General features: G+C 46.0%; 1 protein-coding gene across 2 annotated transcripts in view; it reads left to right on the forward strand.

Annotated features, from left to right (window-relative positions):
* Positions 1–13408, forward strand: part of LOC123754032 (uncharacterized) — a 238328-nt gene that overhangs the window by 74314 nt on the left and 150606 nt on the right. For both annotated transcript variants that reach the window (XR_011223269.1, XM_045736154.2), the window contains exon 2: positions 7988–9094. Coding sequence is in view for 1 of the 2 variants with exons in the window: in XM_045736154.2 (XP_045592110.1) it covers positions 9049–9094 (46 nt within the window). In the remaining variant the exon portion in view is untranslated. The remainder of the gene's footprint in view (positions 1–7987; positions 9095–13408) is intronic.

A 13408-nucleotide genomic window follows, 5' to 3' on the forward strand; every position in this document is an offset into this window, starting at 1 on the left:
TGGCCCCGAACCCGCTATCAGATCGTGTATGCTCTCACGATTGCAATGAACGCTAGCTACCTCTTGTGTATACCTCTGTTGCTAGTTACCTCTTGTGTATACCCCTGTTGCTAGTTACCTCTTGTGTATACCCCTGTTGCTAGTTACCTCTTGTGTATACCCCTGTTGCTAGTTACCTCTTGTGTATACCCCTGTTGCTAGTTACCTCTTGTGTATACCCCTGTTGTTAGTTACCTCTTGTGTATACCCCTGTTGCTAGTTACCTCTTGTGTATACCCCTGTTGCTAGTTACCTCTTGTGTATACCCCTGTTGCTAGTTACCTCTTGTGTATACCCCTGTTGCTAGTTACCTCTTGTGTATACCCCTGTTGCTAGTTACCTCTTGTGTATACCCCTGTTGCTAGTTACCTCTTGTGTATACCCCTGTTGCTAGTTACCTCTTGTGTATACCCCTGTTGCTAGTTACCTCTTGTGTATACCCCTGTTGCTAGTTACCTCTTGTGTATACCCCTGTTGCTAGCTACCTCTTGAGTATACCCCTGTTGCTAGTTACCTCTTGTGTATACCCCTGTTGCTAGCTACCTCTTGTGTATACCCCTGTTGCTAGCTACCTCTTGTGTATACCCTTGTTGCTTGCTACCTCTTGTGTATACCCCTGTTGCTAGCTACCTCTTGTGTATACCCCTGTTGCTAGTTACCTCTTGTGTATACCCCTGTTGCTAGTTACCTCTTGTGTATACCCCTGTTGCTAGTTACCTCTTGTGTATACCCCTGTTGCTAGCTACCTCTTGTGTATACCTCTGTTGCTAGTTACCTCTTGTGTATACCCCTGTTGCTAGTTAGCTTTTGTGTATACCCCTGTTGCTAGCTACCTCTTGTGTATACCCCTGTTGCTAGCTACCTCTTGAGTATACCCCTGTTGCTAGTTACCTCTTGTGTATACCCCTGTTGCTAGCTACCTCTTGTGTATACCTCTGTTGCTAGTTACCTCTTGTGTATACCCCTGTTGCTAGTTAGCTTTTGTGTATACCCCTGTTGCTAGCTACCTCTTGTGTATACCCCTGTTGCTAGTTACCTCTTGTGTATACCCCTGTTGCTAGTTACCTTTTGTGTATACCCTGTTCAGGACGTCCCTAGGCCCCCTGTTGGTTCATTGTACGTCCAAGACGTCCCTAGGCGGTCCATTGCACGTCCAAGACGTCCCTAGGCGGTCCATTGTACGTCCAAGACGTCTCTAGGCGGTCCATTGTACGTCCAAGACGTCCCTAGGCGGTCCATTGTACGTCCAAGACGTCCCTAGGCGGTCCATTGTACGTCCAAGACGTCCCTAGGTGGTCCATTGTACGTCCAAGACGTCCCTAGGCGGTCCATTGTACAGGATTTCGTTGAGCCCTGTTATTAGGTGTCCACTGTACCGGATTCTCGTGGATCTTGTGAGCCTTGTACAGGAACATCTCCCACGACGCTGTAATACTCTGCACGAAGCACCAAACGACCACTCTACAAGTTCCCTGTCACCTTAATTTACCAGTACGTAAATAATCCAACCTCCTAACCTAACTAGAAAGGCCCCCTCTTCCCTCCTCTTCCTTCCCCTCACGACTAGGGGGAGATTTCTGCACACCCCCTCCTCCTCCCCCTTATCTCCAAAGAATGATTTTTGGAGATAAGGGGAATGGTAAAGGGGGGTGGGGGGACGAACATCTTCGTCTGTACTGCGAAAACGCTCAATAACGCCTGTACTAACGAGAGGAAATGATCTTAGCCCTGTGCTAACGACAATAGTCCTCTTGAACAGTACATAATTGTATTTTGATGTATAAATCCCCTCAATGGTTAAAAAATACTGATGTACTGTAAATCATAGCGGCTCGCAAAATTGGCGTGATATTACGTTTTCTATTCGTGGTTCCTCGGTTAAGTTTAGGTTAGGTTCGGGCAATTTAGTACATCAGTTTAGTGTCGTTGTGAACGTTGGAGATGGTGAACCATCTTAACTCAGTCATAGATATGTCTAGCCTACGCTTGAAACCATCAAGTGATCCCACAGCAGTTTAGTTTGTGTGCTCAACAACATCTAAGATGCCACTTTATTGGCCAACAAGGTCGCTTTAACTGGCTAGTTAATTCGCTTAACTGACCAACGAGGTCGTTTGAACTGACACACCAACATGGCCTCCAATCCCCCCCCCCCCCTCCAGTGATGGCCCAACAAGGGTCGCCATCTATTGTGACTCTTACTGAAGGGAGCACAAGAACCGATCTTATGCCAAGCAAAACAATGGAGACCTTTTGCTCCTCTGGACACAACAGATTGGACACATCGTCTGGACACAACAGACTGGACACAACAGATTGGACACAACTGGACACATCGTCTGGACACAACAGATTGGACACAACAGACTGGACACAACAGACTGGACACAACAGACTGGACACAACAGACTGTTCACAACTGGACACATCGTCTGGACACATCGTCTGGACACATCGTCTGGACACAACTGGACACATCGTCTGGACACAACAGATTGGAGACAACACACAGACACAACTGGACACAAGATTATCAAGGGAGATTATCAAGGAAGGGGTCTGACGGCTGAGTGGACAGTGCTCAGGATTCGTAGTCCTAAAGTTCCGGGTTCGATCCACGGCGAAGGCGGAAACAAATAAGCAGCGTTTCTTTCACCCTGATGCCCCCTATTCACCTAGCAATAAATAGGTACCTGGGAGATAGACAGCTGCTACGGGCTGCTTCCTGGGGGGATATGTAACAAAAAGGAAGCCTGTTCGAGGACCGGGCCGCGGGGACGCTAAGCCCCGAAATCATCTCAAGATAACCTCAAGATAAGGAAAAGATGCTTAGGATCAGCAATTAAACGAGAGAACGCACGAAGAGATTCAGATCAAGAGATAGTCGAAGAAAACTCTACGGACAGACAGTCAAACATGAACAGACTCCACAAACAGGCACTAATACAAACAACAGAAGGCAGGTGAGGTTCTCATTAGATCTGACGAGTAACAATCGAAGACCGGGCACCAGAGCTAAAGCCCAACCCGGCACACACACACACATCCAGACAGCTTGAGGTGCACACACACACATCCAGACAGCTTGAGGTGCACACACACACACATCCAGACAGCTTGAGGTGCACACACACACACACATCCAGACAGCTTGAGGTGCACACACACACACACGTCCAAACACTAACGAACCTCTAAAACAGTCCAACTATCATTCTGTCATTTAATACAAAAGCAAATTAACTTCCTAACTGAGATTCGTGAGATAAATTGAAGATGCTTTCTCTGAGAAGCTAAATAAGTTGCTACTTAGAAAAGGCTTCACCTGAGACGCCCACGGAGCTTCACCCAAGATAAGGCTTCACCTGAGACGCCCACGGAGCTTCACCCAAGATAAGGCTTCACCTGAGACGCCCACGGAGCTTCACCCAAGATAGGGCTTCACCTAAGATAAGGCTTCCTCCTGAGCAATGTTACACAGAGATGCATATCAAGACTCCGAGTCGAGAAAACAGATTAATTTCCAAATAAGTCTTCTCATAGTTTTCTCAAGTTAAATGGAGATGATTAGTCCGCACCTCATTGTTGATGCTGGCGGGGCCATCTTGGACCTCTAAGAGGCCATCTTGGACCTCTAAGAGGCCATCTTGGACCTCTAAGAGGCCATCTTGGACCTCTAAGAGGCCATCTTGGACCTCTAAGAGGCCATCTTGGACCTCTAAGGGGCCATCTTGGACCTCTAAGAGGCCATCTTGGACCTCTAAGAGGCCATCTTGGACCTCTAAGAGGCCATCTTGGACCTCTAAGAGGCCATCTTGGACCTCTAAGAGGCCATCTTGGACCTCTAAGAGGCCATCTTGGACCTCTAAGAGGCCATCTTGGACCTAAATGGGGCCATCTTGGACCTAAATGGGGCCATCTTGGACCTCTAAGGGGCCACATCGGACCTATATGGGGCGATCTTGGACCTCTAAGGGGCCATCTTGGACATCTAAGAGGCCATCTTGGACCTCTAAGAGGCCATCTTGGACCTCTAAGGGGCCATCTTGGACGTCTATGGGGCCATCTTGGACCTCTAAGGGGCAATTTTGGACCTCTAAGGGGCCACTCGGGGCATCCATGGGACACCTGTGGCATCTCGGGGTCATGTGTTATTAAGTCACGTCTCAAGGGCAACTGACTCCCCCCTCTCCCAAGACTTCTCTCTCTCTCTCTCTCTCTCTCTATCTCTCTCTCTCTCTCTCTCTCTGCAGATTAATTATTTTGACACAAATCTTCTCTATATTTCATAAAGTCTCACTTGAGAAGTTGACAAATTAACAGTTTGAAGGTAATTTATATACTTTTAATGGTCCTGCCACGTTTCACAAAGTTGCAACTTAGCATCAGCAGAGGCAAGGTGAATAGAAAATATAAAACCCAGTAAAATATAACCAGTGTGGGTGAGACGTGAGGACAGGTAGTTACCCTGTTAGTAGATCAGTGTAATGTGATACTGCATTCTCATTGGTCGACTGACATAATATAGCAATTGAGGATACTAAATTATAATAGGGAATATAACTATTATATCCAATTTACAAGGAAATTTCAAGCGCACATAATTAAAAGGGGGGGGGGGTTATAAACACATTTGGCACTATATATCACAAAAGCCTGATGGATAAGATGGATATGTAACTTGGGATAACTGGTAAAACACCGAACTTGGCAAGGGAGTACCCAACAAACGGGAAACTGAGGGTTACGGTGAGAGACGCTGAGATGTTGTATCGTCTAGGGTTTTGTTCATGAAGATCTCTCAAGACCTTCTGGAGACACACACACACACACACACACACACACACACACACACACACACACACACACACACACACACACGTGTGATCACCATAGTTGGAATTACCGTTCAATAAATTGCATGGGTGGTGAGAGTCAACAGGTAACTGGCCATTATTTCCTGGGTCTGGTGGCCCGGTCAACACTTGGTGAGGGGAAGGTAGGGGGAGGGCGTGAGGGGGGGGTAGGTAGAGAGGAAGGGAAGGGGAGAGAATGGAGGGAGATAAGGAGAGGGAGGGAGGGAAGGGGAGAGGAGGGAAGGAAATAAGGAGAGGGAGAGTAGAGGGAAAGAGCGTGAGAATGCAGAAGATAGTGAGAGTGAGAGAGATAGAGAGAGAGAGACAGAGAGAGAGAGAGAGAGAGAGAGAGAGAGAGAGAGAGAGAGAGAGAGAGAGAGAGAGAGAGAGAGAGAGAGAGAGAGAGAGATAAAGGTAAGGGGGGATGAGTAAGAGAGGTCATCAGGGACAAACTAGATTTATCATTATTACCCCTTTCACATTCTCTCTCTCTCTCTCTCTCTCTCTCTCTCTCAGCATGCACAATGTTCCCTTCTACCCTCTGCTCATCCCCTACCCCTCTTCCGGACAGAGGGAAACTGACAGTGATCATTTATATTTCGTGTGATTCTAGGGAGCTTAGTTAGACTGGGCTAATTCCCACACCCTACATCAATCACCGGAAGAAGTCCCTCTGCCAGAATATTGCCAATTTCTTGGCCAAAAATGCCGTCAATATGCCAATCAGAACCCATTCGGCCTCAGTGCATCTCGCCTAGTTCCTGGTTCCAATGGACAGTTCCATTTTCAACATATGTGGATCATTACAGTTAGGAAACGACTTGTCACTGGGGTTCCGATCGCGGTGTATGTATACTCAAGTAGCCAGGCGATTCCGTTCTGGAGATACTAACCCGAATTAACGACAGGAGTTTACATTGAACCAATAACATAACTCACTTTATCTCAATCGTGTTTACATATGGCGCCCGAAACACGGCAGCTTAGACTCGTGTTCCTTGACCAACGGATAAAGTTCCTTCAATCGCACACGTACTAAAGAGCCCGAAAAGGATCATTTTCCGTCATTTCACGAGGAATGTTTTCCGGTTACATCCTTAAAGATTTTTTCCCGGTTAGCTTCTTAAAAACAGGTAATTCCATCGGTCCCCTGTGTCTGTGTCCCTTTCACCCTCTTCTCTAGAGTCTGTAAATGAATTGAGTTCGGAACCTGTTCCCCTCATCACGATCTATCAATCTGAGAGGTTCTCTGGGGGTCACGAATGAAAAGCCCCCCCTCCCCCCTCCGGATCCGGAGGGGGGGGGGGGTACCAATAACAGGGAATCCAAATGCTTAAACAAATCCATAATGAAGCTTAAACATTATCCAAATAAAACGCAAACAATGAATGTCAAAACATTATATATTATATTATATTATATTATATATATATATATATATATATATATATATATATATATATATATATATATATATATATATATATATATATATATATATATATATATATATATATATGTATATATCCAGAGCAAGAAACAGATAGGGTCAACCGGCCGGCTCCGGTCGAGCAGGTTTTAAGATCCTTATAACCGGTTCTGATGGCCAGACACAACCTCGCTTATAACAACTGGCTTGTTATACTGAACTAATGATCAACAGCAAACCACTGCATAATGAAGAAAGTGTTAACCAAACATTAAATTTGCATTTATTCCAAGCAACTGAAAAAAACGAACAATTAAGAAGAGTTATGAAGCAAGTTTCACAATGATCGAATTGTGAGCCTTATATACACTCTCTCAAGGACCATGTGTCCTTCTTGTCTTCAACTCCCACACCGGCAGTGTTGCAGTAATAATATTTACCAGTCATACATATCTATCTATCCATCTATATGTATATCTATCCATCTATATGGATATCTATCCATCGGAGCTTCAATCCTCCAAGATATGCATCAGAAAACTCTTTACCCCCTGAAGGATTCGAAATACAGATTCAGGTTCAAAGCAAATGGACAATAAATAGATACCTGGGAGATAGACAGATGCTACGGGCTGCATCCTGGAGATGACCGAGTGAGAGATGTATATATATATATATATATATATATATATATATATATATATATATATATATATATATATATATATATATATATATATATATATATATATATATATATATATATATATATATGTAGCAGATATGACAGAAGAAATAGGCCGGGAGTTAGTGCATTAATGAACCGGCGATTAGAAAGGCGGGGACCATGAGCTAGCAGCTCGATCCTGCACACACACACACACACACACACACACACACACACACACACACACACACACACACACACACACACACACACACACACATTACGGAAAAAAAGAAGACATCAGAGACATGATGCTGAACTACAGGTTTCTAAGGGAAAATGTCGACCAAATAGACAAAGATAAACAATGCCACAAAGAAACAATTGACCGAAGGAAGATAGAGATAACCTGAGACTCACGGAACAAGCAACAGCTCAATCACCAACGTTGTGAATAAGATGAATGGAACATCTTATTCACAAGATGTTCGACTGGAACATACTGAAACAGATGAAGCAGTTGTCGAGAGTGAAAAGGCACACGCTTGACCCTGCGAGCCCCACCAGGTGAGTGTAACACACACACACACACACACACCCGCACGCAATTGCACAAACACCCGCACGCACACCAAAGTATGATTGCAGGCTCAGTTTGCACTTCCCAATTTGCAAAGTCGTGCATAAAAGAGGGCGAGACCAAGCGAGACCTCAAAATACACCTGGGGTTTACCTGAAACGTGTTTCAAGGTCCTCGACCCCTTAATGAAGACAGTTGAAGTAATGAGGACTCGCGCACTGTGGACCAACACCAGGCGCCTTTGGTCTTCCCGTAGGGAGAGAGAGAGAGAGAGAGAGAGAGAGAGAGAGAGAGAGAGAGAGAGAGAGAGAGAGAGAGAGAGAGAGAGAGAGAGAGAGAGAGAGAAAGAGCACACACAACACACAAAGTATAACTGAACTAATGTATAAACCACTAAATTTTCATTCTCTTTTCAGAAAGTGTGGTGAGCCGAGGTGACGACCAGAAGCCGCGCGGGTTACACGACCCTGACTTGTTAGATGACGTGAAGTCGTCCCGCTGCAGTTGTCCCCCCCCCCCCCCCCCCCCGAGTGCTGAGGGGTCACTGTCCTTCCCTAACACTTCCACCCTCCTTCTCCTCCTCCCTAGGGAAGTTAAGCCCTGGACATCTATCTCTTGTCTCGGTCCTCGACGTATGAGACGAGACTTCAGAGGAATTTGGACAATCATCAAATTATTGTGGATATAAACTCGTGTTTTAACCTTCTTGAGGTGGACTGTTGAGGCCTTGTCGAGTGCATATTTCCCAAGATTCCCCAAGATTTCTCAAGAATTCCCAAGATCCCCCAAGATTTCCTAAGATCCTCCGGATACCATTAATTATGGGAGCTGTAGATGAGCAGGAAAATTCTTTTTTATGCGAGAGAGAAAGGTGCTCCAAAACCGAGAAATTTACATAAAGAAAAAGAGCGACAGTGGTGGTGGTGGTGGAGGTTCTGAAGCTGCTGGAGAAGAGTTTAAGAGTCCGGTGTCAAGTGCTGGGAACCCTTTCACCGTAATCACCGCGTAATGAGTGGAAAATGTGTGCAGGAAGTCGTCTCGACAAACTGTCACTCGGCACTCAAGTGCACACGCAAATAACAAAGAGGAGGAGAAGCACAAGTCTAAGAGGTTGTCTTGTCTAAGAGGTTGTACACAACTACCGACTCATAACCCAACACAACCCTCTTCAAAACCCCAACAACTACAACCCCCCCTACTTCCCCCACCCCCCTCGCCACCGGAACCCCCCCCCCCTACCCCCCTCACAACTAACTCGCGGGGGGAAAAAAGTTTGAAGAGCGAAATTAGATTTGTTCCAAGAATTTTTTGGGGGGTTTGCCTCTTCAACTGACCAAGTCGAGGAAGAGGTTTGGAGAGTTGAGGAGCCAGTGACATGTGTGTTGGTACTTGGCTACCTGTCTAACCACCCCCTTCCCCCTCCCTCCCGCCCACTACCACGCCCACCACCACCTGGCGCCCACGCCCGTCAATCATCATGTCTCCCGCAAGATTAAGCCTCGTCTTCCTTATACTCTGCTTAGGTAAGTATATATATATATATATTTTAAATTTAGCTCGAATTTTAAATTTCCGAAGGGCGAGTTTATTGGGCAGCGTCACTCATCCTGTGAGTGGACACACCGCCATAGTGGCAGTATTGGGCAGCGTCACTCATCCTGTGAGTGGACACACCGCCATAGTGGCAGTATTGGGCAGCGTCACTCATCCTGTGAGTGGACACACCGCCATAGTGGCAGTATTGGGCAGCGTCACTCATCCTGTGAGTGGACACACCGCCATAGTGACAGTATTGGGCAGCGTCACTCATCCTGTGAGTGGACACACCGCCATAGTGGCAGTATTGGGCAGCGTCACTCATCCTGTGAGTGAACACACCGCCATAGTGGCAGTATTGGGCAGCGTCACTCATCCTGTGAGTGGACACATCGCCATAGTGGCAGTATTGGGCAGCGTCACTCATACTGTGAGTGAACACATCACCACAGCACCATGAACAACACCCTACTCCCCAATAGGAAGAAAACCCTCAGGGTTGTTTCATCCCGTCTATTGTACCCTGTTAGACTCCGCTTGTGATATCTCGCCATTCTTAGATCCTCTCCCCCCCCCCTATTCCCTTACAATAACTTTGTTTTCTGTTGCTAAGATACAATATCGTGTACCTTCCTTAGGTATCTCCGTACCTCCCTAAACCATTGGAGAAACTTACCTGATGCTCCTACCTGTTTAACCAAATTATGCACCAACCTCTTATTAGTTACTGTATCAAAGGTTTCTTGACAATCCAAGAAAATGCAGTCTACCCACCCTTCTCGTTCTTGCTTAATGATTGTCACCTGGTGACAATTAAACCTGTGAGGCACAATTTACCATCCCCGATCCATTGTGTGTTACAAAGTCTCTTCTCTCCAGATGTGCTATCTTCTATCTTGAGGTTATCTTGAGATGATTTCGGGGCTACGAACATTTTTCTCGCGATCTTCTCCATCACCTTGCTTGGTACCCAAGTTAGGGACACCGGTATGTGGTGTGGGGCCTCCTGCCTGTTGCTCTTTATTTATATTGGAATTACGTTAGCCGTCTTCCAATTTTTTGGTAGGTCTCCTGTTTCCAGTGACTTATTGTACACCATAGTGAGAGGCATGCAAAGTGCTTCTGCACCTTCTTTTAGCGTGTACTCACCTAATTGTACTCACCTAATTGTGCTTGCGGGGGTTGAGCTCTGGCTCTTTGGTCCCGCCTCTCAACCGTCAATCAACTGGTGTACAGATTCCTGAGCCTATTGGGCTCTATCATATCTACATTTGAAACTGTGAATGGAGTCAGCCTCCACCACATCACTTCCTAATGCATTCCATTTGCTAACTACTCTGACACTGAAAAAGTTCTTTCTAACGTCTCTGTGGCTCATTTGGGTACTCAGCTTCCACCTGTGTCCCCTTGTTCGCGTCCCACCAGTGTTGAAAAGTTCGTCCTTGTTTACCCGGTCGATTCCCCTGAGGATTTTGTAGGTTGTGATCATGTCCCCCCTTACTCTTCTGTCTTCCAGTGTCGTGAGGTGCATTTCCCGCAGCCTTTCCTCATAACTCATGCCTCTTAGTTCTGGGACTAGTCTAGTAGCATACCTTTGGACTTTTTCCAGCTTCGTCTTGTGCTTGACAAGGTACGGGCTCCATGCTGGGGCCGCATACTCCAGGATTGGTCTTACATATGTGGTGTACAAGATTCTGAATGATTCCTTACACAGGTTCCTGAACGCCGTTCTGATGTTAGCCAGCCTCGCATATGCCGCAGACGTTATTCTCTTTATGTGGGCTTCAGGAGACAGGTTTGGTGTGATATCAACTCCTAGATCTTTCTCTCTGTCTGTTTCATTAAGTACTTCATCTCCTATTCTGTATCCTGTGCCTGGCCTCCTGTTTCCACTGCCTAGTTTCATTACTTTGCATTTACTCGGGTTGAACTTCAACAGCCATTTGTTGGACCATTCACTCAGTCTATCCAGGTCATCTTGTAGCCTCCTACTATCATCCTCTGTTTCAATCCTCCTCATAATTTTTGCATCGTCGGCAAACATTGAGAGGAACGAATCTATACCCTCTGGGAGATCATTTACATATACCAGAAACAGTATAGGTCCAAGGACTGACCCCTGCGGGACTCCACTTGTGACGTCTCGCCAATCTGAGACCTCACCCCTCACACAGACTCGTTGTCTCCTGTTGCTTAGGTATTCCTCTATCCACCGGAGTACCTTCCCTCTCACTCCAGCCTGCATCTCCAACTTTCGCACTAGCCTCTTGTGTGGCACTGTATCAAAGGCTTTCTGACAATCCAAAAATATGCAGTCTGCCCACCCTTCTCTTTCTTGCCTTATTTTTGTTGCCTGGTCGTAGAATTCAAGTAACCCTGTGAGGCAGGACCTGCCATCCCTGAACCCATGTTGATGCTGTGTTACAAAGTTCCTTCGCTCCAGATGCTCCACTAGTTTTTTTCGCACAATCTTCTCCATCAGCTTGCATGGTATGCAGGTTAGGGACACTGGCCTGTAGTTCAGTGCCTCCTGTCTATCCCCTTTCTTGTATATCGGGACTACGTTAGCTGCTTTCCAAGTATCTGGCAGTTCCCCTGTTGCCAGTGATTTGTTATACACTATGGAGAGTGGTAGGCTCAGTTCTCTTGCTCCTTCCTTTAGAACCCAAGGGGAGATTCCATCTGGGCCTATAGCCTTCGTCACGTCCAACTCTAGTAAACACTTCCTTACTTCCCCACTGGTAATCTCAAACTCTTCCAGTGGTTCCTGGTTAGCTATTCCCTCACTTACCTCTGGAATTTCTCCTTGTTCTAAGGTGAAGACCTCCTGGAATTTCTTATTCAATTCCTCACACACTTCCTTGTCATTTGTAGTGAATCCTTCCGCCCCTATCCTTAATCTCATAACCTGTTCCTTTACTGTTGTTTTTCTCCTAATGTGGCTATGCAACAATTTAGGCTGAGTCTTTGCCTTGCTTGCGATGTCATTTTCGTATTGTCTTTCTGCCTCTCTTCTCATCCTGACATATTCATTCCTGGCATTCTGGTATCTTTCTCTGCTCTCCAGTGTCCTGTTATTCCTATAGTTTCTCCATGCCCTTTTACTTTGCTGCTTAGCTAGCCTACATCTTTGATTAAACCATGGGTTTCTCATCTTCATTTCTCTGTTTTCCTTTTGGACTGGGACAAACTTGTTTGCTGCGTCCTTGCACTTCTGCGTGATGTAATCCATCATATCTTGGGCCGTCTTTCCCCTGAGCTCTGTTTCCCATGCTATATCTGTTAGGAATTTTCTTATCCCCTCATAGTTTCCCTTTCGGTATGCTAACCTTTTGGTTTCGGTATCTCTCCTCGAGTTCAATAACCCTTCTTCAATCAAGTACTCAAACACCAGTACACTGTGGTCGCTCATTCCTACTGGGTCCTCAAAACCGATTTCTCTTATGTCGGAGTCGTTCAGAGTGAAGACTAGGTCGAGTCTCGCTGGTTCGTCATTGCCTCTCATCCTTGTGGGTTCTCCGACATGCTGCGTTAAAAAGTTGCTTGTCACCACCTCCAATAGTTTGGCTCTCCACGTATCCTCGCCTCCATGCGGTTCCTTGTTCTCCCAGTCAATCTTTCCGTGATTGAAGTCGCCCATGATGAGCAGGTGGGATCTATTTCTACAGGCAGCAGAGGCTGCCCTCTCAATTATAGTGTTAACTGCCTTGTTGTTGTTTTCATACTCTTGACTGGGTCTCCTGTCATTTGGTGGAGGGTTGTATATTACTGCTACTACTATTCTTGGTCCTCCCATTGTTATGGTGCCTGCTATGTAGTCTCTGAACTCCTCACAGCCCGGGATGGCCATCTCCTTAAAACTCCATTCCCTTCTCATGAGTAGGGCCACTCCGCCTCCTCCTCTACCTTCCCTCTCTTTCCTTATTACTGTATACTCCTGGGGAAACACGGCATTCGTTATGATTCCAGAGAGTTTTGTTTCAGTGAGTCCGATTACATCTGGGTTAACTTCTTGTGCTCTTTCCCTTAGTTCACTTGTCTTGCTTGTGATCCCATCTATGTTCGAGTACATCACCCTGAAACTGACTCGTGTATGTGTGTATGTGTGTGTGTGTGTTTGTGTGTGTCTGTATGTATGTAAGTGCGTGTGTGAGTGTGAGTTTGTGTGTGTGTGTGAGAGAGAGAGACAGAGAGAGAGAGAGAGAGAGAGAGAGAGAGAGAGAGAGAGAGAGAGAGAGAGAGAGAGAGAGAGAGAGAGAGAGAGAGAGAGAGAGAGAGAGAAAATGATAGTAGATATGATA

Source organism: Procambarus clarkii, chromosome 6 (genome assembly GCF_040958095.1).
Source record: "Procambarus clarkii isolate CNS0578487 chromosome 6, FALCON_Pclarkii_2.0, whole genome shotgun sequence".
Taxonomy (NCBI): Eukaryota; Metazoa; Arthropoda; class Malacostraca; order Decapoda; family Cambaridae; genus Procambarus; species Procambarus clarkii.